At 34.5% G+C, this 27142-nt stretch overlaps 2 protein-coding genes across 11 annotated transcripts; both read right to left on the minus strand.

The window, feature by feature from the left end:
* Positions 1-7639: 7639 nt before the first annotated feature.
* On the minus strand, positions 7640-23249 carry LOC114717572 (elongation factor-like GTPase 1). 8 transcript variants are annotated; one of them, XM_028902779.1, is made up of 5 exons: positions 14147-14340; positions 12872-13018; positions 11760-11796; positions 11577-11676; positions 7640-10980 (listed from the first exon to the last, which is right to left on the minus strand). In XM_028902779.1, the coding sequence occupies exon 5, from the start codon at positions 10972-10974 to the stop codon at positions 7873-7875; it is 3102 nt and encodes a 1033-aa protein (XP_028758612.1). In that variant the 5' UTR covers positions 10975-10980; positions 11577-11676; positions 11760-11796; positions 12872-13018; positions 14147-14340; the 3' UTR covers positions 7640-7872. The 8 variants fall into 8 exon arrangements, with proteins under 8 accessions (XP_028758612.1, XP_028758609.1, XP_028758611.1 ...); XM_028902776.1 differs by adding an exon at positions 11373-11441 and having other exon boundaries at positions 11760-13018; XM_028902778.1 differs by adding an exon at positions 11373-11489 and having other exon boundaries at positions 11760-13018.
* On the minus strand, positions 19638-25481 carry LOC114717574 (pre-mRNA-splicing factor SYF1). Of its 3 annotated transcripts, none has more exons than XM_028902782.1 (6): positions 25353-25481; positions 23323-24820; positions 21998-22182; positions 21735-21905; positions 20422-20874; positions 19638-20315 (listed from the first exon to the last, which is right to left on the minus strand). In XM_028902782.1, exons 2-6 carry the CDS (start codon positions 24812-24814, stop codon positions 19944-19946), a joined length of 2673 nt encoding a protein of 890 aa, XP_028758615.1. In that variant the 5' UTR covers positions 24815-24820; positions 25353-25481; the 3' UTR covers positions 19638-19943. The 3 variants fall into 3 exon arrangements, with proteins under 3 accessions (XP_028758615.1, XP_028758613.1, XP_028758614.1); XM_028902780.1 differs by lacking the exon at positions 25353-25481 and adding an exon at positions 25019-25207; XM_028902781.1 differs by lacking the exon at positions 25353-25481 and adding an exon at positions 25019-25207 and having other exon boundaries at positions 23323-24836.
* Positions 25482-27142: the final 1661 nt, after the last annotated feature.

Here is a 27142-nt window from a genome sequence, read left to right on the forward strand (position 1 = left end):
CAAGCGCATCTTCTGTGTCGAGATCTTTCATATCTTTAATTTTTTCAAGAATCTTATGGTGTTTCGCATCTTTGTCCTTTCCTTGAATATACACTGATGTTCACATGTGCTTGAACTGTTCTCCTGGCTGTAATTGTGGTTCACCATAATGAATTGGACCGAATGACACAAACCTGGGGAAGTAATACTCCACAAAATTCTTTCGATCTCTCTGATGATATGGGACCCTTTTTTTATCTGGGGACGTGAAGTTTGATGACGACGACGACGATCATAATCATCCCTCTACATAATTTCCTGTTTCTGGCTTCTGCATAGCTTCATTCAGTTTATTAAACATCTCATTTGTGGGATTTGCCATTGTTTAGTACTATTGTTTTGGTTTGTCTGAATTCATTTATACATTATTGAAGTTTGGTAAAAACTGTTCACTGAAGCCTTACAAAATGAATTGATTTGCCATTGTTTAGTACAATTGTTTTGGTTTGTCTGAATTCATTTATACATTATTGAAGTTTGGTAAAAACTGTTCACTGAAGCCTTACAAAATGAATTGATATGGGATAAACCTTAGATAAGGAACACAGGATTTTCGAGCTTTATTAATATTTCAAGTTTGGAACTATGCTCATTACTACTAAAAAATGTTTTTTTTTTTTTTTTAAATTAACCATTACTCTTACTGCATGTTCTAGCTTCCGGCAACTTTGCTTGGAATTGGAAAATGATATATGTTTAGAAGGAGACAAGCTTCACCTTAAATATTATATTACTTTGAAAAACAGTAAGAAATTCTCCACCTGCTTTATTGCAGCCCATACGGGCGCGTCCATTCAGTTTTAATCGAATTTGGATTCTCCCGGTTTTCTTTTCCTTCCACTTTAACAATAATTTCCTTCTTTTTTTTTTTTACCAGAAAACAATAATTTCCTTCTCAATAATTATTAATCATTAGAATGAAATTTGTGTGATCCAAATTTCATATTATATTAAATAATTTTTTTAAAATGTTTTTCATTGCAATTTTAAATTGTCCTAGCTAAAATTTAATAGTTTGAATTTATTCATTTTTTTGTTTGAGCTTAGAGTATTCACTGCCAGTAGCAATAACTAATTTCCTCATATCATAAACTTTCCAAATGGACTTTAGTGTTGGCCAATAGACTCTCTTTATATAACCCAGCTAAATGTCAATTGTATTAAGCCTCATGGTTAATAGTTTGAATTTAATTATTTTAATAATTTAATATTTTATTAATAATTTTTAAAATATTAAATCTAAACTGTTTAAATTTTAATTTAACAATTGAAATGGAAAGGGGAGAGAGTGGAAGGAAAGTAGACAGAACTCAAATCCACCTCAATTCTTGTCATGGCAAAAAAAAAAAAAAAAAATCTGATAAGTGTGCAGTTACCTGGTTTTACCTTTGAAACAGACTCTAGACAATCACAATTAATATTAATTAATTTAATTTTAATTAATTAATCCAACTTTTATTCGGCTTTATAAAATTGTTCAGCCCATGTCAGATTTTGCGTATGTCCGAGGAAACAAACTCCAACCCATCTCTCTAGCATTAGGAGGGTTGGGATCTGCATTGTCATTGGACTATTGGCATAACTCATTTTAACATGTTTCATTTGCGACACCAAGCAATGTTTGGGATTGAGTCATATCACCAAGATGGGATGAAACAATGTCATCTCTTTCATGGTATTGGAAAATCATTTATGAGATTGAACATTATTTTTAGCAAATTATTCCCATAATATTTCAGAAACTCTTATTTTTATTTATCATAGGGGTATATGAGTTTTTGTGTAACTTATGACTGATTATAAAATAAAATTAATATATTACCTCTGGTCCTAATTATAAGACTTGGTTTGTAGTCTACAAACAAGATCTTATAATTAGGACTAGAGCTAGTAATCATTTTCTTCATATATTACCTTATATCAAAAGTAATTTTGAAGCCCCATCCCCATTCTCACTCTCATTCTCAATATCATTTTCAATCTCAATCTCAATTCATTAAAATCTAGTGCTGCCTACCAAACATGGTCTATAACAATTTGAGTATGCTTCAAATACCGCAAACAAAAATATAACATGTAGCAAAGAAAAATGCCAGAAGAAAAGAAAGCATTTCACCATAAAATGTTTTAGAGGAGCATCTTGAGCATGAAGCACATGGGCTGCTCTAGACTCTTACAGCTTGAACCTCAAATGTTTTTTTTTTTTGTTGAAAAAAATCAACAACTCAGAAAGCCATTAGAAATTAATTCGAATGATTTTCCACATGAATCATCTTATTATCATCGACCACCTTAGAAGAAGAGGGTAGCCATAAGCATTAGGCTTGAACTAAGCTAGCAAGAATATTAGCATGCTCTATAGTTTTCCAGTGAGTAAAATTATAGTGATATATTAGGCTCATTTAATAAGAAGCAAAATTCATAACTCAAAATATTTAAAGACAAATTTAGGAAGGATGATATATGCATACAAAAGATGAAAGAAGATAATGATGAAGATAAATTAAAAAGTACGCAAGCATGTAAAGGCCACAAAATATGATACAACTATATACCTATTTTGCTGCAACTTGATATTTGGTTATTGAACCATTTACCCAAGCAAACATTCTTATCTAACATATAAAATCAAAATAAACTTTTGAACAAGAGGGCACCCAATGAGATATGTAAAATTTTTCTTTAATCATTTGAAAATTTTATTTTATGTATTTGAATTGTTTTGAATTTTTTATATTCATTTTTTTTTTCTTATTATTGTGTAGAGGAATAATTCTTGGTGTATTCTAAATGCAAAATACAAAAATAATTCATGAAAATTTAGGTCTATTGAATATTCTTATAAAGAAATTAGATGCGACATATGTTGTCAAAATCTGTGATTTTAGCAAGTCGTTAAAGACACTCTGAACTAAATGAGCTTGATAGAGCTGATGTCAAGAAACATAGTTGTAAGTAGAATAACAATAATTTATTTTTTAAAAAAATATTTATATTAACTAATAGCTAAAACGTTTTCATGATATAAATAGTTGTATAAAGAAGGGAAAGGGAAACTATACGTATCAAGCTTATAAGTAATTTAATAAATTAACGCTAGGTTCTACATTTCGTACCTGTACTTGAATGGAGATGGAGTTTTTATAAGATAAAATTTTACTTTTGATATATTTAAACATAACAAATGTTTTGAAATGAAGATGCATACTAACAAATACTCTAAATTAATTTTTTTTATTTTGGATATATTACGCATATTCAAGATTAACTTATTGGGTGTATCCAATCCTCTCGGGTACAAGAATATCAAAACTTGACTCTGATACTATTTTTTAGGCCTTCTGATACCGTTTAATGAGCTCAAGCTTTATTTTTCAAGTTTTTAAATTATATTTTCTGGGCCTAAAACAAATTCAGCAACATAAAATAATAAGATGTTTGTACAATGGTAACCCAAAAAATATAATGAAACCTCTGCATGTAACATTTAATATTATAAAGGTTGAAAATTTTAAGCTTCTAAAACTACTTAAAAGTAACTATCTATATTTGATATGGGAAGTTGATAAAAGACATCGAAGCAAAATCTACATTCTAATATATTTAAAGGCAAATTAATGAAGGATAATATATGCATAAAGAAGATGAAAGAAGATAATAAAGATGGTGAATTAAAAAGTATAAATGCAAGTGAAGACCAACAAATTATTATATAACTGTATGCCTATATTGCTTTAACTTAGTATTTGGTCATTGAACTATTTATCCAAATATTACAAGCATTCCTGTTAACTAAAAAAATCAAAGTAAACTTTTGAGTAAGAAAGATTACCATACAAATTTTTTAAAAAATTGATAAGATATGTAAAATTTTTCTTTGATTATTTGAAAGTTTTATTTTACGTGTTTTTATTTAATTTGAATTATTAATATTTTCTTTTTTCTTTCTCATTTTGTAGAAGAATAATTCTTGATGTATTCCAAATACAAAACTTAAACATAATTCATAGAATATTACTATAATGAAATTAGATGGTAAAACTTTTGTTATCAAAATATGCGATTTTAACAAGTCGTTAAGTTACTATAAATCAAATCAGTTTAATAGAGTAATTTTTTTTTACACATTTAGTTATATTGACTAATAACTAAAATGTTTTCATAATATAAATAGTTGTACAAAGAAGAAAAATGAAAGACTATATGTGACAAATTCCTGAACAATTTAATAAAATAGCACTAAGTTTTATATCCTATACCTATACTAGCATGGACATGAAGTTTTTATAAGATAAAGTTTTATTCTTGATATTTTAAACACAAAAAGTGTTACCATGTCAGGATACATGCCAACAAACACTCAAAATTAAATATCTTTTATTTTGGGTATATTAAGCATAACTCAAAATTAACTTATTGGGTGCACACAATCCTATAGGATATGAGCTATCAAAATTTGATTCTAATACTATTTGTTAGGCCTTCTGATACCATTTAATGAGCTTATATTTTATTTTTAAAGTTCTCAACTTATATTTTAGGTCTGAAGTAAACTTAATAACATAAAATAGTAAGATTTTTATATAATGGTAACCCAAGAAATCTCCCCATGTAACATTTTTTTTTACCAGCACTCCACATGTAACATTTAATATTGTAAAGGTTGGAAGTTTTAATTTTTTAGAACTCTTTGTAAGTACCATTCCTTATTTGATTTAGAAATTAAAGTTGATAAAAGATATCGAAGCAAAATCTACATCATAATATATTTAAAGAAAAATTAAAGGAGGATGATATATGAATAAAGAAGATGAAACAAGATAATAATAATGATGAACTAAAAAGTATAAGAGCATATAAAAACCAGTAGAATATCACATAACTTTATGCCTATTTTGTTACAATTCGTTATTGCTTTACGGTAGTTTGACTATTAGAGACTTGTAATTGAATTTCTTAAATCTAAATGACAAGAAAATTGTTTTACTTATAAGTCCTGCTGTCCAGATACGAGGGTATACCTAAGCATATTTTAACTAGCATTGATTACTAATATAGCAATATTTTTTAGTATTCGATGAATATATCACATTCCCATACATGACTAGCACCCTGCTTCTGTCCTGTGAATGAACTTCTTTTTTTTTTGGAATGTGGTCTCTCTATTACTAACATGATATACATAAAATACTACATATGAATGTGTCAAAAGAGATAAAGATATACTTTTAGGACAGATAGAGAAGGTATTTTTTGGTCTTATTTATAGGGCACTGAGAGAAATTTTTTGTATGGATGTATAATATTACCCCTCATTTATTATTGTGTTGACTTTGTTTATATAAGGTATAATATATATTAAATAAGGATAAAGTTGGAAAATCATTAAATTTTAAATGAGAGTTAATAAAGTTTTAGGTTTTTCTTGATCTGTGTGAAATATGCTAGAAATGCTTATAAATAGGACCAGAGGAGTATTTACTTTAAGAGAATGTTTATAATTGATATTTGCATAAATCAAATATATGTTAGTTTTGTTTTGTGAGTATCCTAGAGTAGTTCACCTTAAGAAAGAAAAAAGTGATGAATAAATTGCCAAAAAATCAAGTTATAGAATAGTGAAAGCCTTACAAACTTCTGGAGTACTACACCAGCAATTGCATGCCAAGAGCTCTAACTTCACTGGTTTGGCATTTGAAGCGTCCCTCACAATATGTACATCTTAAAAAGTGATGCATTAATTGCTGAATTATATTGCTCATACACAAAACTATTGCAAATATCATGGAAGGCCCTCTTTTCTTTTTTATAACACTCATTATTATATCAACTACAAGAGAAATTCCTGAAGATGATGATAGATGATAATTATGACTCCCAGACTAATAAAAACTATGACTCCAAGATAAACTCCTAATATTTTGAGTAATAAGCATGATTATGATGCACATAAAAAATTTTCAAACATGAATGCAACTCATTTAAAGAATGAAAAATATTTGTACAAATATTCTAAGACCCCAACACACAACTAACAGACGGGAAAAGGTAGGACTTTGCTGCTACAATACACTAAACAACATGGATGGCACTAAATGACATTGATATTGAAGAAGTTGATTTACAGTTTCAAATAGGGGGCAAACCACCTTAACATTACTCAAACATGGCAAAAAAACAAAAGAATTGGATCCACTTGCTAAGGTGTGGAATTTTCAGTGTTAAGGTCTCCTGGATTGGAGAGAGAAGTTTCATCATTAATGGTGCACCTTGTCATTGGTATGACGTTGGTTTTTCAAGGGTATTACCATGTTATATTTGCTCCCAAAAAACAAAAAAAGCAGTTTGGAAGCATATTTTGTTTAATTTAAATATTTTTATGCTAATCTTTTACCGGTGAGATTGTTTTAGAAAGAATGTCATACACATTCTTTTAGGGATAATCAACTGACACTGATGTCAACTAAATTAAAATCATCCATAAATCAATGAATAAGTAAATGTTGGATAGATGAGTTTTCCAATAAAATTGCCATTCAATGGGAAACTATAAACTATTTTATTACAAATTTATTGTTCTCTAATTTTTCTAGAATTTGGCATGTAAGATTTAGGTGATAATTAATTCAACTATTCAATCAAAGAAAACCAATTCCAATCCGCCAAAATATTTGGGGTTAATATAAATTTTGGTTTTTGAAATTTAAACATATTTTGGTTTTGGTCTCTTAAATTTCAAACTCACGGTTTTACTCCCTAAAATTTAGTCCTTTTTAAAACGTTAGCCTTTTGAGGTGTAACGGTGTTAAAATATATTGAAGTGTTGTAAATGTCTCAAAAGTAGTGTTGTGGATTTACCGTATAACGCCAAACTGGATCTTATATAGATAAGAGGGGGAAAAAAAAAGAAGAGAAGAAATTTGTATAAAAAATAGGGGAAAAAACAGGTCCTCAAAATGCAACTCAAAAGACAATTATACATGAAGGAATGAGTTATCAAACTACAATATAGTGGATAGCTTCTGAAACAAACAAGAAAGAAAAAACCGTTGGAGGTGGAGGAGGGACTAAAAAGCAACATTTTGAAAACCTATTCTTTTTTATTCCCCCCTTATGTCATCCACATAAGATTCAGCTAAATACCATTTAGTAATTCCATATCACTACTTTAATACCATTTGACACTTTAATAGATTTTAGCACTACCATACCTTCAGGAATTAACATTTTAACATGAACCAAATTTCAAGAACTAAAATTACGAGGTTTAAAATTTGAAAAACCAAAACTAAAATAAATCCAAATGTCAGAAAGCAAAACATATGTTAACCCCAAATATTTGTGTATAAATGCTTCAATTCTTACAATAGTGTTAACCGATCCCTCTCTTTGTGTCCAGAGCCGATAATATACACTTCTCTCAACTCATGTAATGCACATCCTTCCACTTTAACTAACGAAAATGCCTAAATATGTCGTTTGCATGCAGTATCATTAGAATTTTCCCCTGCTAGATGCTAACCATGGATGTACTAACACAGTATTTGTTGACATCTCTCAAGAAGAGAGTCAATTGAGGATATGGCATGAAATCAAATGGTTTCGCCGGGGAAAAAATATATATTAATCATTATTGAAGTTATGTGTACAACATCCTGTCATCATGAAACTAATTGTAATTGACAAAATTGTAATGAGGCAGTATAAATCAAACTCAACCAAAACTTGCCCCTAATGGTACATTGTACAAAATGTTACAATTGTAGAAGATCTCATACAATGTCTAGCAATTCTTTTTTCAACAGTCGATGACCCAACAAAAAACCAAGAACATCAGACCTTACGAGCTCGTGTCCTCTGCTTTGTTCCATGCTGTACTATTTTTTCCTCCACATGAAGGCCCTTACGGCGTCTGACTGCATTAACTAACTTTCTTGCTGTATTAGGAAGCACGCTGGAGCCGTCTCCAAACTCTTCTATTTCCTCTTCAGTTTTAGGTACAAAGAAAGGGTCCTCATTAAGTGCTTCCCAGTGACTGAGTACAAGAAGCACACTAGCAGCTCCAGAAGTCCACCTCCTAAGCTCATCAGCAAAACCGAAACTTTCGGAAACAGGCAAATATGCATGCACAGTGAAGAAAGGGGAACCTTCCTGCATCTCTTCCTTTAGAACTCTGGCCCGTCTTCGGGCAAGTACAGCATACATGGGACCCAAATATTCAGTAGGGGTATTCAACTCACAAAAGTACATTGCTTCCACAAGCCGTGGCCTATTCTGAAGCACAGCTGCTCTACAAGCATCTTTCACAGTTGTGATTATTTGTCCAGCAAATATGCCATATTGCTCAGATTGTTGGTGTGCTTCAGGTTCATCATTCTGCCCTAAATGGGGATAAATGTATGCCTCAATGACAAATGCCAAACCCCACATAGGTTCATCACATAAGGGTCCAGCTGCAGTGGCCAGTTGGAATCCAGATATGACACTACTCTCAAGACGCTTAGCCTCCATGTCTAATGCTTCATTCACATTTGAGGGTGTCTCAGCCTCTGCATTAGAAGTACTAGAATCATCAGCAAAACCCACTCTTTCAGACACATGACAATCACCACTTATTAGAATAGAGCCGTCACTACTCTCAGCTTTGACGTCAGGAGTGAAGAGAATGTTGGGACCAATTTGCCTAGGTCCAAGTGCCCATATCCTTCTCAAAAGTTTTAACCACTTTGTCTTGCATTTGTCAACATAATCCTCGTCATTCTCATTCTTGCTCAAAATTTCACTCTCCAAAGCATCCATTATGCGTTTTTTTAGCAGTGCAGTTGGATTATCAATTTCATGAATACCTGACCTCTGAGAATCCAAATTTTTAACAGGATGGCCAGACTTTATTCCAATGACATCCCCCAATACATCAGAACTATCATCAAGTACCTTTGTTAGAGAAGATGGAAGTTTCATCACATGCACACGTACAACACATCTACCATTTGGTGTTGTTTTTTCAACATAATCTGAGTTCTTACTAAGAGCTTTCAAATTTTCAAGCATGCTAGACACTTCTCCTTCAATGGTCTCTTTGTAAGACACAAGAGGTGGAGAGACTTCTAAGCTTACCTTAGCAAATCTTTCCTTTAAATCTTTTACACATCTTTCAAGATGAACTTCTCCTGCTGCAGCTAAGACATGTTCCCCTCTTGCAGATACAGTGACCTCAACAAATGGGTCTGCTCTATTTAGAAGCCTCAAGCCTTTCAATAATGCACTGATTTCCGCAGGGTCAGATGGCTCAATTGCAACTCTTAAAGTTGGGGCAACCTGGAAAGCCATGCCAGAGAAAGGCCAACAATTCTTGCTAGATGAGAGCGTAGCACTTTTCAGGATATGTTGGCCAAGGCCTCGAATAGCAACAATATTTCCTGCTTTAGCAGACGTCACTACTTTCAAGCCTTGGCCCATCATTAGATACAAAGATTGTAGTTCAGCCTCTTGAACATGCTTTTGCATTTGTTCCCCTTTTAGCGGATCATACAAAGCTGAAAGGACAAAAACTTTCTGTCTTGCAGACAAAGTTCCACTAAATATCCTAGCAAATGCCAAGAAACACTCATCAGATTCACCCTCTCCATCACCAGAATAGTTCACGACCTCCGTGTATGAACCCCTATCAGGAAGCATTTTAATTGGCACGGCAAACATTTTCGAGACAAAAGCAACACATGGAGCTTCAGGTTTCCAATCACATTCCTCCACTGATTTTCTAACAAGCTCTGCCTCAGCAAGCACATTCTGATCAACCCCATTATCAAGAACCTCTCTCTTTGGGAGAAGACGTGAGATACGAAACGACTGGGCAGATGCTGGATCTGGCATACACTTTACCACCATTGATAAGATTGTATCTGAAAGAGGAAGCCACCGACTCATAACAGCTTGAAGCACAAGCTTAGGGTCTTTATTTTGCAATTCACGAGATGGTATAGACAAATTGAATGACTTAATGACTTTCTCAAGCATTCCTTTGTCACCATCACCCTCTAGAGCTCCCTGGTATACCTGCCATAGTGGTTCAAGAACAAATTGGACAAACATTGGCCTCGCCTTACTTCCCCCACCTACACCTTTCTTACCAACAATCATTTTAGTTTTGGAATTGAAATACCGAGGACCCCACAAGGCTTTTTGCAATGCGGTAACACTAGCCCCCAATTTTGAAGCATAAAATTCAGCAAACTCATGAACTCTGAATCCCCAACCATCTAGTGCGCACACAAATCCCACATTCCCTTTCTGCGGTTGAAACATATCTTCATCGTCATCTTCTATGAGGTCAATGTTTTCATCAACAGTCACATCGCCTGAAGGTCCTGCAAGTATGGAATCTACATCTGACAAATATTTCTCAGACTTATATGTACTAATTATCCCATTGACCTCATGCACAATCCGTAATAACCGAATATAGGCTTCCATGGGACTTAACTTCAATTCACTAATCAACCTATCAATCTTGTTAAGAACCAAGCATGGTGAGAGCTTCTCAATCCAACACTGCCGCAACACAGCGTGGGTTTGAATATGCACGCCTTCAACAGCATCAACCAAAATTAATGCACCATCACTTAATCTAGCAGCTGTGGACACCTCACTACAAAAGTCCATATGACCAGGGGAATCTATGAGGTTAATAGAGTAGTCTTTATAATGAAGAGCAATGGAAGAGCTCTTCATGGTGATGGCCCTCCTTTGTTCCTCATCAAGATAGTCCATGAACCTAATTCGTCCAGCCAATTTTGGATGAAGTAGGCCACCCCCTGAAGCAGCAATCAAATGATCAGCCAGTGTAGTCTTTCCATGATCAACATGTGCCAATATACATATGTTTCTGATTTTCCCGGTATCAAAATCATCCTCCATTCTGCACAACTTTTGCATTCAAGCCTGTTATTGAAAGTACAAATAGAAAGAGAAAGATGAATAAACAGAAAAAGATATGAGCAATATATACACTTACAATCTGCGTTAAAACAGAACAAGACGTAAGAAAGAAATAAAGTTGTGTTCAATGAACCTCCAGCATCTAAAATACCTGTTGTATAATTTTTTGGTCATTTTGTATTATCATGTAACTTAAACAGTATGTTTTGGCTATATCAGTTTTGAGCTTGTTCACTCCATTGACAGCGTTCCTTCACCCCAAGTCAAATATTTGGAGTCAATTAAACCGATTTATTTGATCTTTTATAGTTACTTATCAGAACTTCCTCCATTCCGGTCTAACAACTCATAATCACAGTGAACCAGATAAAATGCATAACAGCTTGAAATCATACATTCATGGCTGTCATCAATATTCTCAAAAGAACACCCTGAGCCCAAGTCATACCAACCATTATTTGTTACTGAACAGTAGAATAGAGGATGACACAGTGCATAATAAATTCCCATCTCTAGCAAAATTTTAGTTTGCAGATAGGCAAGGGAAATGAAGAACAAGGAAGACTATATAAACATTTAAGATTACAAAAGTCTCTTACCCCCTTCAATAGTAGAATGGACAGGAAGTCACGCAGATGGAAAGGGACAAACTCTTCTCTGACAAAGGGTTTTCAGGCTCCAAAATGGTCAAAAGTGCCTCTGGTACAAGAATCAAAAGGCATCAATAAAGGAGGAATGAAAATACAATGCAAATGGATTTGAAGCTCTTACGGGCCTGACACCTGACTGGACATCCTCTGGGTTCAGAATTTGAACCCACTGCCCCCATCCAACCAGGGATAACCCAGCATATGATCGGGCCGGGTTATCATGCACAGGTTTGGCCAGTTTCCGTCCAACAGCAAAATGACAAGACACAAAATTAAGAACCACGAGAATCAAATGCTTATTGGCTAGAAAATCATGCATTTCACTAGTTGTCTTTTTTTACAAGAACCAATTATTCAGTTCATCATGTCAACAATGTCATAATACTGACTTCCCTTACACAGCTAGCCCACTATCAGATAAGAGACAAAATGCATCTTTAGCAATTACACTATTCATATCATTATAGGCACATACAAGCATCACATCACTTTCACATGGTAAAGAAAAAAAAGACATCAATCATCATCCAGAAAGTCCTAATAATCAGCAAGTAAACTACTCAGGAGTTCTGTTACAAAATGCAGCTAAGTTCATGAATCACATACAAATCGTCAATAATGGTAATTAAAAAAAAAATTGCATATTTAGGGATAAAACTGTAATTTCTCCTTAAGGTTTTCTGTAGGACAAAATAGGCTCAATTTAATAAAAACTATTGGTAAGACATTAAGAAATGCACAAGCAAAGTGAAATTAAAATGAGACGTTCTTAACTGGTAAGATGAATGATATACTGCATGACACTATCTTAAGCACAGTTGAATGTAAGAAATATGTTTATATATATGCAAGGAATATATATTTATAGCCATAAGTAAGTCTTGACCAAATTAGGCAGCATAAACTGAATTATCTTTTGGGTTTCATAAGTTGTTTTCCTATTCCTCTCCCACATTTGGTCATACTAAACAATTTTAAATTACCAAAGGATCAGTTATTTCAACTGCCACTGCCAAGTATCAATCCATGTAAATAATCATATCAACACAGACTATGCTAATTTCAAAAACATCCCCTGATTTTTCACATTGATTTTCACTTAAGGACTGTCATTCTCAAGAAGCCATAACATTATCCTAACATAAAAAGAGTGCACATGAAAAGCCAACACAAATATATTGGTCTGAAATATTTGTAAAAAACGACAAATCTGCCAAAGCATAAAAAGAGCCCTTAATATGTACCTGACTTTGATGAGCAAGAACAGATTGGACAGGCTTGCCGATTGATGGAGTCTGAAGATCCCATATAAGCAAGTATTGATCATCACCAACAGAGCCAAATAAGTATTCATGCCTGAAATGCCATGCTACATCAACGCCCTCATGAACCTGGTACAAATCAATAAGCCACTGAGTTTACAAGATAGATTGTGCAGTAGAATTAGAGAATAAGGAAAATGATTTATTTACGATTTATGTTCACAGAAGGTTTAAATACAGTACAAGGAAAATGCCTAGTATAATATTAATATGCACCGGACTCTTTTGTAACAAATTAAGGCATATAGATGGAATTAACATAAACTAATCCATTCGGTAAGCAAATATCTTTAGATATTTAGGTTCAAGTTAGCTCTTCCATAAGCCTCGTCAAACAAAACACATCAAATGCGTCTTCCAAGATTGAGTGGCTTAGAACCCCCTCCTACATATATATACTTATATATCCTATATGTACACACAATTTAAAATCAGATATCACAGTACAAGTCAAAATTGTGTTTTTCATCCCCCATCAACATGGCAAGGTCGTATCTTATTAGTAAGGGATAAAAACACTCACATTTTAAAATTTGAGTTGGTTGGGAAAAGGTAGTTAAAAAGGCACACCCCTTCGTGGAGGGTAGGGGTAGCTCCTTGAGGCCAGAAGTGCTATAAGGTCACTTGCATGAGTGAAGTAAAGTGCATTTAATTTAGGAAAAAAAGAAGAGAATGATATATAATGAATTAAGCAAATCCAATCATATAGCATATTTTGGATTTTGGCGTGTACAACCGTCCAGGGAGTCTGATAAATAGGGTCTGGAAAGGTAAGAGATAATTCCTCCTGTTAATAGCCAAACAACATTATTTTCTGCTTTTTCATAGTAAAAGAACAGCTTATTAAAATAGGCGATGAGTCACCAAAAGGAAGAAGAAAATGAAAACTATGCAATATATTCATAAAGTAACATTCACTCATTCAGACAAAGAAAAAAGCAGATAATTGAAAATATTTACGCAGGGTGTGAGAAGAGAAAATGGCATGTCAGAATCATCAATTCATCAATCATCATGCATGCTTCAATCAGTCATCAAATCACAAAATAAAGAAAGAAAGAAATTAAAACACTTGAGTAAAAGAAACTAAGAAACCAAAATCACCAAAGAAAGATACTAAAAGAGACAAGCCACAATCAGTCACCAAATAGCAATAGCACGGGTAACTGAAGCTTACAAAAGGAAGAAATCACAGACCGTAAGTGAAGAGACGAAGTCGAGACGAGAGACGGAGACGAGAGAGACCGAGTGAATTAGCGAGCACTGAGCAGTGTTCGCCTGCGGCCTTTTCGACTTTGAATTCGCACTTCGCAGATGAGAGATCAGCGAGACAAAGACGGAGTTGCGGAGTCAGAGAGACCTTCGCGACAGAGACAGTAAGCGGTGCCGTATTAGGGCTTTTGAAAAGTAACTCCTTTTAAAATCATAACGACATATGGACAAACCTCGATGATTCTCGTTCTGAGACTAACTTCCATCCATTCTTGACTGTTCAATATTAGTGAAAGTTAGAGCCCACTTTAATCCCATTATATCCCTCCAATCCAATGCAATGAGAATATAATGTAATATCAATTACACAATCCTCTTATAATTCTATTTATAAGTAACTTTTAACATGTTTTATATTAAGAAAAACTTTAAATTTTATTAACTCTAATTTAAAATTCAATAACTTTTCAATAGTATCCTTAATTAATATAGATTATACTTGTATAAATAAAATTAATACAATAATAATTATTTAAATTGAATAAATAGCAAAAGATAATTTTATCCTTACAATGGCAACAACACGCTCTCTCTAGACGAGAAGAGACAATGAAGACGTTTCTTGTTTTCACTGCATTACTGTACTACTTCCTCGCTCCTCCTAATGGAAAATAAAAACTCTCTAATGCAACACTAAAAAACGTACAAATCAAGAAGTTTGGGTGCTCATATATGAAGAGGTGGAAGTACAAGGGACCATGGAGATGGGTCGTAAGTTCTCCTTGTCTTCAGATTTGAAGAGGGCGACATTGGTGATGCTCAGGCTCACAAAAAATTAGGATGGAGGAGATCTCTTGTGTGAACAATGGTGGACATGGTGCTTAGACCTAAAGAAATGCGATAGGTGTGAATGACGAGAAAGTTTGTTGAGGATGGAGGTGGGGTCACGGGTTTTGGTAGTGCTCAAATTCACTCAGGAGAAAGGTTAACTGCAGAGAATGAAGACCAGACGTTACGTTGCCGACAATGGTACCTTTTGTGTTTGTCTCATCGTCCGTCAAAAAGCCACATCTTGTGAGTCTCGATGTGCTTCTGTAAATATGGGTTGAGGGTTTGATGGTGGTGGAGCAGGAGAAGGTGGAGGGGCAGGAAGGGGCATCGCTAGTGGTGAGGGTGGTGGTGATGTTAACGGCGGGTGAATTCCATGGAGGGCGAAAATTGACAGACAAAGGTGGGAAAATGCACAAGTAGATGGGGGGTATTTTTGGCATAAGGCAATGGTAATGAAGATTCACAGTTTCATCTATGACACTCTAATAGTTGGAAAGGATGGTTGGCAGTGAAGGTGGATCTTGAGAAAGCATATGACAGATTGGAGTGGAGTTTCATCTATGACACTGTGATAGCTGCAGGTTACCAAACTTCTGTGTAACTGTTATCATGACTTGTATTGCAAGTCCCTCATTTAGAGTTCTTTTGAACGGAGACCCCACGGAACAATTTAAAGCCTCAAGGGGTATTAAGCAAGGGGATCCTATCTCTCCCTACATTTTTACCTTCTGTATAGAGCGACTCAACCATCTAATCAGAGATTAAGTGGGTGAAGGAGAGTGAACACCAATACAGATCAATAGAAGAGGGCAACTTTTATATCATCTGTTCTTTGTCGATGATCTAGTCTTGTTTGGTGAAGCTTCTAAGACACAGATTGAGGTGATGATGAAATGCTTAGACAAATTTTGTGAAGCATTGGGACAAAAGGCAAATAAAGGCAAAACAAAAATTTGTTTTCTGAAAATATCCATTTCTCTAGAGCACTATCTATGAGTTAGAAGATGGGAGTTGGACTAACCGGAGAAATAGGGAAATATCTAGGCATACCTCTCATATACCAGAGAGCCTCTTACAATATGTTTACTCCAATTCTGGAAAAAACAAACAAGAAACTAGGGGGTTGGAAGAGGAAGCTTTTGAACTTGGTAGGAAGGGTGACTCTGATGAAATATGTGATAACAGCACTACCATCTTATCATATGTAAACAATACTCCTACCCAAAAAACTGTTAGGGAAATCGAGAAGAAAAGCAGGCAATTCTTTTAGGGAGGCAATGATGATGAAAGAAAGATGCACCTTGTCTCCTAGGATGTGATCACAATAAAGAAACAGAATGGAGGCTTTGGTATGAAGGATCTACATAAACAGAATAAAGCTTTCATAATGAAATTGTGTTGGGGTATGATTTGCAGATGTGATGCATTTTGGGTACATGTCCTCCATGTAAATTATAAATGTGGGGAGGAAGAGGTGCCCCGAGTTAGAAGGAAGGTTAATTCATCCGTGACTTGGAGAAGCATTTGTAGTGTTTGGGACCATTTCACTATTGCTTTGGGCAAGAAAATAAGAAATAGAAAAGAGTCATCCTTTTGGTTCGACAACTGGTCAAAGATAAACGTTCCCTTAATTGAACTTGTTTCAGGAGCTAAGGGTTTGATTGATACCAATGAAAGAGTTAATGACTATGTGATACATAATGGAGAATGGAATAAGGAGAAGATGAAAGTTTGGTTTCAACCAAATATTGTTGACCGTATCACCTGTGTGCATCCACCTCGTGAGGAGAGAGGAGAGGATAAACACTTTTGGAAGCCGGCCCCTAATGGCCGGTTTTCTGTTAAATCTGCATACTCTTTTCTTTTTTCAGGTACCACAAGGAGGGAGGATAGCATATGGAAGAGGCTATGGTGTTGGCAGGTACTAGAGAAGATCAAATCTTTCATGTGGTTCTTTTGTCATGACAAGATTCACATAGGCCAACTGAGGAGAAGAAGGGGAATTATGGACTTAACATCATGCCTGTTTGGTTGTGAAGAGGAAGAGAACACAATGCATTTACTATGAGATTGTGTAAATTCAAGGGAGAGATGGAAATCAGTTTTGCAACCCCATATGTGGGGAGAGTTCTTTTCCTTACAAGGTACATAATGGCTGAAGTGGAACCTACAGAAAGAAGCCGGAAAGGACTTTACGCAGAAAGTCCATTGGCACAATCTGATTGGGAAAGTCCATTGGGACAATCTGTTTGGATATCTCTGTGGGGATATCTAGTTGTCAAGGTGCTAGAAATTGTTCGGGGAAGCTGTTAATTCAGAGTATTTAACGGCTGAATCAAGCTTCTTTAGAGCTTGCTCAGACTATGACCTCCGCAAAAGTTGTGAGAGACTGAATGACAAACACCCTAGGGGGCTAGACTACCAAGATACACTGGAAGATTTTATCAAGCTAGAGGTTGATGACTTGGTTTTAGAAAAAGGTAAGAGTTGATGTGGAGGAGTAATCAGAAGCAAGGGTAGGGATTGGATCATGGGATTTAGCTGTAAACTCTCTAAAGTTTTCTCAATCATTGCAGAACTCATTGGTATCACTTGGGGATTTTATCTCAGTTGGGCTAGGGGATTCAGAAAGGTCCACCTCATGTCTAATTATTTGGAGGCACTTAATCTTGAGACTAGGGTTTGTGATAGAAGTCACCCTTTTTATGATGTGGTAGAAGAGAATAGAGTGCTACTATGCAAGAATTGGCAAGTAGTTGTTAACTATTAAGACCGAGAGGAGATGTCCAGTGCAAATCAATTGGCTAAACTAGCCTATGGGATGTTAGGAAGCTACAAAATCTTTGATCAACCACCATGTCTAAACCTGCAGGGAGATGGGGGATGATGAGAGGGCTATCTTAATCTGAAGCTGTTAGCCTTCATTTTGATTTTGTGTATTTTGTAATTAATATCTTGAATTCAGTTTCTTTCAACAAAAAAAAAAAAAGAAGATTCATAGTGGGGATCCTATGCATCCTCATTGCTTCTCCTTCATCTTTCTTTATAAGCAATAACCATCATCTCTTTTTTATTCCTAAATATAAACAATATTTATAAGTTATCTTAAATTTTTGAAGCAAATTTTCTAGTTTGTCCCCATTAATTATTTATTCTAATATTTAATATATTTATTATCTCATTTCCCAAACCATCATCTTTCTCTATTACACATTCTCTCTCTTTCATAATTCTCTTTATTATAATAATTTTCTTATTCTCTTTCTTTATATAAGGGTATTTTAGAGAAAAAAATTTCTATTTTTTTCCAATTTATTATCTTTAATTAACTTTTTAATTTATGTAATGATGTCCTATATTACTTATAATAAGGGACAGAGGGAATATTTTTTTGGTAATCATGATTACCGTTACCAATATCAAATGTCAACCAAAACGCACACTTATATGGCAATGGGATCTAAATTGCCATTCATTACCATTACAACTCTGTAATGCGGTTGAACCAAACGGGCCTTAATCTCTTGTGGTACGATTCTAATTTCAAATTTGTTTAAGCTGGAAATATATAATTACTAATTAAATATTACTACACCCAGTTAACTAAATTGGGAGAATAAGAAAATATTCAAAGTATTTTAAAATATTTGTATTGATATTTTTTTAAATTAATTTGTCTCGTTTATAAATTGACATATAATTTAATAATATATAAGTATTTTAGAAAGATTATATAATGTATATTATAATTTAGTAACTTTTTTAACATCTCCAAATTAATCAACCGTATTTTACATTAAGGTTCAGATAATAGTTTCCATCCAAAGGATTTAGATCTTCTGAAGTTATGAAATTTACAGAAAATCATGAGGTGAAAAGTAACAAGCGAAGCCAACAATTGAGACTTATTTTGAAGCGTATTTCTTGGTCCTATATATAGGAGGACCCTTTGATTGACTGTTGAACGGGAATTGAGAAATTTAATTAATTTAGGTAATTGAATTAGATTTGTCAACAGTTTGTTTTAATTTTTCTTTACATTCTTTACTTTTTGGAAGGAATTGATATGGCCATCTTTGTGGGAGTATTCAGCTAACCTCTTGAATCAAGCTCCCACAACCGCAAAAGAGACACCCCACGAGACGGCTAACCAACCAGTGAATGATTAAAATCATCTTGCAATTATGTGATTGAATTTGCATATTCATTCGTTCTAACCCTCAACTGATACTCTTTTAATTTTATTTATAAGTATTTTCAGCATTTTTCATATAGATTAAGAAAAACTTTAAAATGCATTAATCCTTCATTAAAATATAATAACTTTTTAATTTTACTCATATTTAATATATACACTATTTAAGAAAATAACTATTTATACTATAATAAATGAAAGACAAAATAGTATATTCTTAATAAAAATTTAATAAAATGATTTATAAATAAAACGAAAAAATCTCCTCCCTCCCGTTGTGAATAGAACCGCAAGAGCATTTTATTTTATTGAAGTAGAATTTTAGCTTCTTGTTTTTTAAATGCTTTCAGTTTTACAGTTGAACTCACTTTCAAATAAATGTTGGTTTCACCTGTGTTATGTACTTTTCTTCTGTCACGATCCCAAAACATTTCAAAACCAGTAATCCAGTATAGAATAGTCAAGTTTAATTCAGTAACCTCTTGATTACAACACTCACATAACAGGGTAAGAGGATTTTTCCCCCCAGATAGTATTCCTTCCTGGTTTTCTTCAAACATAAGTTACAGACAATTCAAACATTTGTCGAGTGGCTTTTCCCCCCATGTGACTCTCTCTAAATTGCATGTTGCCTCTTAACAAATGTGGAACTAAGAAGCCAGGAGAGAAATTGGTTTCCTATTAAAAAGATGAAGATTACAAAACTCTACAAAATTCATTAGTGCAGAAGAAATACACGATCGCTGAGCACAAAATTCAGTTAGCCTTCTGCCTCTTTATTCTCTCCAAAGCACCAAGACGTGTTCCTTCTTCATTCTTTTCACCCTCTTCCCTCTTTCGTACTAAACCTCCAAAAACAGCCGATGGGACATCCTTTTGAGCAATTTCAATTTTCTCATCATCCTCAGAGTCACTCCCTTCTGGTAAGTCAATATCCTCATTATTTGCATTTGCTTTAATCCCTCCATCAGTCTGGGACTCTACTCCAGCACTGACAAACCCAACTTTCTTTTCCAGTGAGGCCATTTGGTCCTCAGGTACACCAGCCTGTTTCAATGTTTCTTTGGCCTCATCCAGAGAGACAGTTTGGTCCTTTTGCATTAGGTACTCAGGCAATATAAAATGGGTCTGCAAAAACAATGAAGCATTACAGGTAAGATTTATGATGAGTATGAACTTAAATTAAATCAGGAGTGAAGGGGGAAAAGAAACAAAATAGTTAAACTAAACCAACCTGGCTGTAGCTTGCGGAGACACTGCGCTTAATGCGAAGCATTTCTCTGAAGGTATCTTCATTACCATGCTTCACCTCAAATTCATGCCACTTGTTCCAAAATTCAGCGTCTGATCGTGGATCTGCAAACTGCGAGGCAAAGACATATATTCCACGGGCCCTATCAATTTCTCCCAAGCTTTTCTCCAACTCAGCATACCTCAAGCACATGGTTTTGACATCCTTGTCCGGAAGACCAGACTCAATTGCCTGCTCATAGATTTCCCTTGTTTTGGGTACACCAAATATCTCAGCAGCACGGGCAATGTATATTTCGTACATGCTTAATTTCTCATTATTAGGAACAGCCTTCGTTGCTTGATCATAAACCTTCATAGCTCGTTTTGCTAGCCCATAGTCCTCCTCCAACTTTGCATATTGCAGGTATAAAGGCTTTACTTGGTCAGCAGGAGCCTGTTTTCAAAGCATGCACCCAATACAAGGACAAGGTTAGCGCCGTATGCATTATTAGCAAATGTAAGTTACATTTCAATAGAAGCTAAACTTTGGTGGCCAAAAGAAAACGAAAACAAGAGAAACCAAACTGTTCATCAGAAAACAAACGTCCGCAGCATCAATCATAAGACCAGGATTCATCATGTGTTTTTTTTCCCCCAGGGCACATAATTCCCATGTTCATGGAAGCTAACGTCAGTTTTAGTTACAAAAAAAAATTGTAACAAGATAAAATTTAAACACTTCTAGTCTTTTAATTTTACTTACAGCCTTCACCCCTTATAAGAGAAAGCGTTAGTTTTGTTTTTATATTGTCAGACGAAAGTATCAAAGTCTCCGTACCATATGTAATAATGTAAGGATATATAAAATCAGCAAAAGACTTGTCAAGAACTTTAATGAATGAGAGACAATTTACATGGTTCAAAACCTGGACTCAACCGTTGGTAAAGTTCACTCTAATGCATTCAAAACTTCACGTATATGGTGCCCTAAAACAAATCCTAAGGTTGATCTACGCTCATAAGTCATATCACACATGCATGAAAGTCCATTGATATGACACAGACTGTCATTTACGCTATGGACATAGCAAACCATACTACATTTAAAAGATAAGAAACATAATTTCTCAAGTAGTATGACTGCTATCTAGACTTTCAACCTTCGCTTTCCCTTCATTTGACATCTACCCTCGTCCCCTCCCAACAGTCTTAAAACTCAAATCTTATGATTGATCTGAAACATAAATAAATCCCCAGGGAGAGAAATTTAAACTTAAAATGAAAATGTAGCATCATTTGGAAACAAGTGCGTACCGTTTCAACAGCATTCTCAAACAGCTCTCTTGCTCTCTCCAATTTTGTTTTCCCATATCTCTTCACAAATTTCGAGAGATATGTAATCCATATGTCTTTAACATGTGGGTACTTGAATATCTTCACGCCTCTTTCATAAACCTTAAATGCATCTTCGAAGTATTTGTGCTCCTGTGAAATTAAATGGAGATTTGTCAGTCAACCAGAACCAGATCAAGTAAAAACTGAAAAAGATGCATTAAAATGTAGGAATAGTTCCATACCTCCAGAAAATATGCATAGTTAATTATAATTTGCGGTGTTGCAATTCTCAAATCCAATATTCGCTCATACACAGCCCGAGTAGACTCCAAAGTACCCAGACTTTCCTCTAAGTCAACATAAAATGTCCACAATCTCAAGGATTTATGCAACTTCATTTGAACTGGTTCATTTCCATCAGCAGCCACTAAAAGTATTGAATAAGCAAAAACCTAAAGTTAGTTCACTCCCTGCACAACCACAATGATACTCTCTCTTTATAAGTTCACATCATTCCGTCTCAACAAACACAAAAGATGATCATCCTAGGGTAAACAAAAGCATGTGTTTGGTAGATGGCTAAGACAACACAGGGTATGAACAGAGAAATAAATCAACACGGTAATCTTTCAAGAAGTATTTCACTCAAAAAATAACTAATAGCTAAGAGGAATGTCCAGGAAAACAATGAAATTCTAGTTATAACTTAAGATGCAAGATGCTTCCTACATGCTGACATGTGAATTATTTATAAGTAAAAGAATTCACCTAACTTCCTAAAATATCTGGACTGCTAAGGAATTGACTATGAAAGTGGCATAACAGCCCTGAACATGCTCAATAAAAATTAAAAAAAAAAAAAAAGTCTGCAAATAAGATATGGACTCAACCAATAAACATAACAAACTCCTAAACTTGAGGAACACTCAAAACAAGCAAATAATATTTTAAATAAAGAAACAAATTCAGCTAACTTATGACTGGACTTGTGACTTGTCAACAGTGGTTTTTCAGTATGATAAGTGGTTTATTAGTGTTCAATGTTATCAGCTCATAATGACTAGCATAATAAAGAATATCATTACAAACGGAAAAGCCCATAAATGTCTGTGCCTAAAGTAAATTTTTTCCCCACAGTTAATGGGTGTTACATCATCAGTGATATAACCCCAGAACTGTATTTGAATAACATAAGACATGTAAAATTGGCATGAATGTCCATATCACAAGAGAAATTTATTGGATGTTTAAGTCTCGGGGATCCCCAGTTTTTCCATGAAGCCAAGGGCAAATTTCAAATCCAAATACTTTGAATGAATCATGAACTAAATCATAATCCATAGTTTCTTTAACTGCTCAAAACCATGAGCCCAACTAAGATTGCCAACTGTTCAACAGGTCAAAATCATCTTAAATGATCGTACATACAACATTAACAGCTGTTACATTTTGTATACATACAATAACCAAAAAGAAGAGGGACTCAGACCAATAGACAGTTACACTACAAAGTAGATTAGTAAAAAGGAAAACAAAAATAATGCTGAGAAAATACAATCAAGATTACCTCTTCGCTTGACCTCAACTGATGGCTCTGCCGTGGCCCGCCTCATAAGCTCAAGGGCACCCTTGAAATTCTTATGCCTCAATTCCATTTCTGCCCACTCACACCAGACACTAGCTAGATGAACTACACTCTTGTAGTTGACTTGCACTGCCTTATCAAATATAACTCTGGCATTGGCAAGGTCTTTGTGATCTTCATACAGTTTTGCAAAAGCAACCCACAATGTGTGAGGCTTTCCCACAGCTTTCATCGGATCGACAGTCCTAACAGCCTCAGTGTAGGTCAATATCTGCCTAGTGGGATTTCCTTCAAACAGCTTCACCCTACGGTGCCACTGTTCTACATTATGAGGATTTTGACGTAAAAGAACACTGTTAGCCAATTCTGGTCTCCGGTCCATGAGATGTTCCAATCTGGCCAATCTCAAATCTATGTCATTTTTATCACTCAACCAAAACCCATGAAGAATCTTCTTCTCAAAGTCCTCCAGAGACAATCTTCCCAAGAATCGAACATCTTCATCTTCAAAGCCATTTTCCCGATCATTATCTTCATCTTCGTCGCTTAAACCCATCTCCTCCATCTTATAGGAAAGCATGCTCTCCTCAAACTGTGAGTAAGAATCAAATATCACACTAAAATCTCTCACTGTGACAACAGTTGACATCCCCTCCTCAAAAATATCCCTAGCCTTTTCATGCAAACCCCTCCTAATATAATACTCTGCCAGTGATGTCCAGAGTCTCCCTACCTCATCCGTAAACTTCCTAATCCCCCCTCTAATTATGGCATCGACGTTTAACCCCGAGACCTCATTGGCGTGTCTAGTAAGCAAATCACACAACTCCAACCATAGCCTGTGCTTTGTTTTCCCCTTTATTGAATAAAACTGATCATCATTTAATACTGAAGCCAATCTTTCCGCAGCCTCTTGCCAGAGACTAGAGTTAATCAAGAATTCAATAAAATCTTCAATATGAGTAGGGTCATATTTTAAATACCTCCGATAAACCCGAAGAGAAGTCTCGATAGGAATTCCTTTCTGGCTAACGAAAATGAGATACGGCTCCCATATCCGATCATGCTGGGTCACTGGAAGCGCACAGAGCGCCCTATCGAACGTTCTTCTCGTCCGTGTTATCAACTTCTGCTCAGTCAGACTTTGAAGGTACATAATCCATATTCTGGGCATTTTGTGCATTGTGACAAGCGCGCGCTCAAATGTATTGTTCAGGGTGTCATATTGGGAGTGAGTGATTGGCAGGTTTCGAACAAGGTCAAGTCGTTCACGAAGGTAAGCGTGCCAAATCTTGTAGCTTCCAGGGAGAGCTTTGAGGGCTCGCTCGTAAATAACAAAGCGCTTTTTGAATGGAGCTTCTGATCGAGCAACAAGATAACGCCACCATAGCTTCAGGCCAAAAGGGTTCCGCAAGAGCTCTTCTTCGTAGAGAAGGTCATCTTGAGAAGGGTATAGTTCTTGTGAAATCGACATTGATATCTGCAGGAGAGCAAACCTGTAAATTAAGCAAATGCAAAAACCAGAAAGGATAAAATTTTCAAATAAGTAGCATAACCCTAATCCTCTCCCAAGAATTATAGCACAACCTACTCTAATAAGAGAATTCGGGTAGAGAGAGAAAAGGGATCCAGAGAGTTCAATTTCTATTCAAGTAGCAGCCTATAGATGAATGCTTACAAGGAGGACGACACACAACAAGTAACGGATGAAGAGGCGAACTAGAATGCGAAACGCAGGTAGCTCTACCAAATCTCTTCTCCGAGGATTCTCAAGCTCAATCACTACCTATATCAAGCTCTGAAATCTCTTCTGCGCCTCATCCCAAAACACAAGCCGCTTGATGGCCGAAACTGAGGTTTAGGGCAGAAGGGTCTGAAAGGGAAGGACTTGTTTGGCAAACGGGTTTGGGAGTTATGGACAAGAAAAATTAAATTTACAAAAAAAAGAAAAAGAAAAAGAAAAAACAACAACAACAACATCTCTTCAACAGTAGTCCAAAATCCAAACACACCTTTAACTGAGAATGAGATTTGAAAGTGAATTTCAAATTCGAGACAAGATGAAATTGAAGGCTGGAGGCAAAATGAGAGGTACAGACGACGGCGAACGCTGGTTTCTCGATCTGAGGGTGGTAACGGCAACTCGGCGAGGGCGTGACGCGAGGCTGAGGTGTTCGCTTGGGAGGGGATGTTGCGCCGCCGCGCTTTGTTTGGTTTGGACGGGAGGGAATTCATAAAAAATTGGTAAATACTAGCATACTATATCCTTAATTAGATTTCTTACTTTTTTAAAAAAAATTATTTATATTAAAATTATTAGTATTATTTTCAAAATTTTTATCTAAAAACCTTGATACGCCACTTATATAGAATAAAATGTTTTTATATAATGTTAAAGGATGATTTCATTGCTAGTATATATATAAAAAAAAAAGAGAGGATGATTTCATTAATTTTAATAGAAAAAAAATACTAAAATACCCTCAAAAATGCTAAAAGACAAATTAAGGTAGGTGAATTTTAAAATCCTAAATCAAATCTTTGTATTTCTCTGGTCTTTAATATAAAACCTATTTAACTAATTTGATTAGATTAAAGAAATTAGGTAAATTAGTTAATTATAAAAAATATAACATATTTTTCCTACCATAATCATCTTTTTTAATATCCTTCCTCTCTCTTTTATTTGATTAAGGTTGATGGAGTATCCATATATTTTAAAAGAATTTATAAATATAAAAAATAGGTCTTATATTTAGAACCAAAATCAACTCAATAATTAGGTCCTATATTAATGACCGAAGGAGTACTATTTTGGAATTTTAAAATATTATGAAATGAAAACACTATCTTTATTCTCAGTAACTACTTTCATATAACTATTGACTACTCTAGTTTAACTATTAACTACTTTTATTTTCAAAATTCCGGCGATTACTTTTATATAACTATTGATTATACAAGAGTAATAAATAACTAAATAAAAAGTAGTCATTCGATTTTCAGAAACACTTAATGCATTTTTTGAATTTTTAAAATAAAAATAGTTAATAGTAAAACTAGAGTAGTCAATAACTAAACAAAAATAGTTACCAAAATCTTAAAAATGAAAATAGTCAATCGTAATACTAAAATAATCAATAACTAAACAAGAGTACTCCTTGGAGTTCTAAAAATAAATGTAGTTAATAGGTAAAAAAAAAGTTAATACATAAAAAAAAAAATCATTGGAGCTCCGACGACCAGTCACTGAAGTTCTAGTGACATGTTGCCAGAGCTTTAGTAGCTGGCCACCAGCAAGGTCGCCAATGTTGGAACTCCAGTGGCCAGAAGTACTGAGATGGTAATATATAAAAAAAAAAAAGTAAAAGGTATTTGCATAATTTTACAAAATTTAAAAATTCTAAAATGGCACAAATAGTCTAAGGGTGTGTTTGGGTGACACCCCAAACCATGGTTTGGGGTGTCAATCACCCAAACACCTCCTCTAAAAACCAAAACCATGGTTTTGGGTCAAAACCATGGTTTTGACTCCAAAACCATGGTTTTGGAAAAAGCAAAAAATTTTTGCTTTTGGAGATAAAAGGGAGAGTGTGAGAGCCTATATGATATGTATCTTGTTTTTTTTTTATAAACATATTTTTTGATAAACATATTTAATCTTATATTTTATAAATATATATACACATTAATTATTTATTAATTATATTATCTTATGTATTATTAATTATGTTGGTAAAAAATATATTATTAACAATTTTATTCCTTCAAATTAAAATATATCATAAAATCTATTTTTTCT

Source organism: Neltuma alba, unplaced genomic scaffold (genome assembly GCF_004799145.2).
Source record: "Neltuma alba isolate B1F8T4 unplaced genomic scaffold, ASM479914v2 tig00011756_pilon, whole genome shotgun sequence".
Lineage (NCBI taxonomy): Eukaryota > Viridiplantae > Streptophyta > Magnoliopsida > Fabales > Fabaceae > Neltuma > Neltuma alba.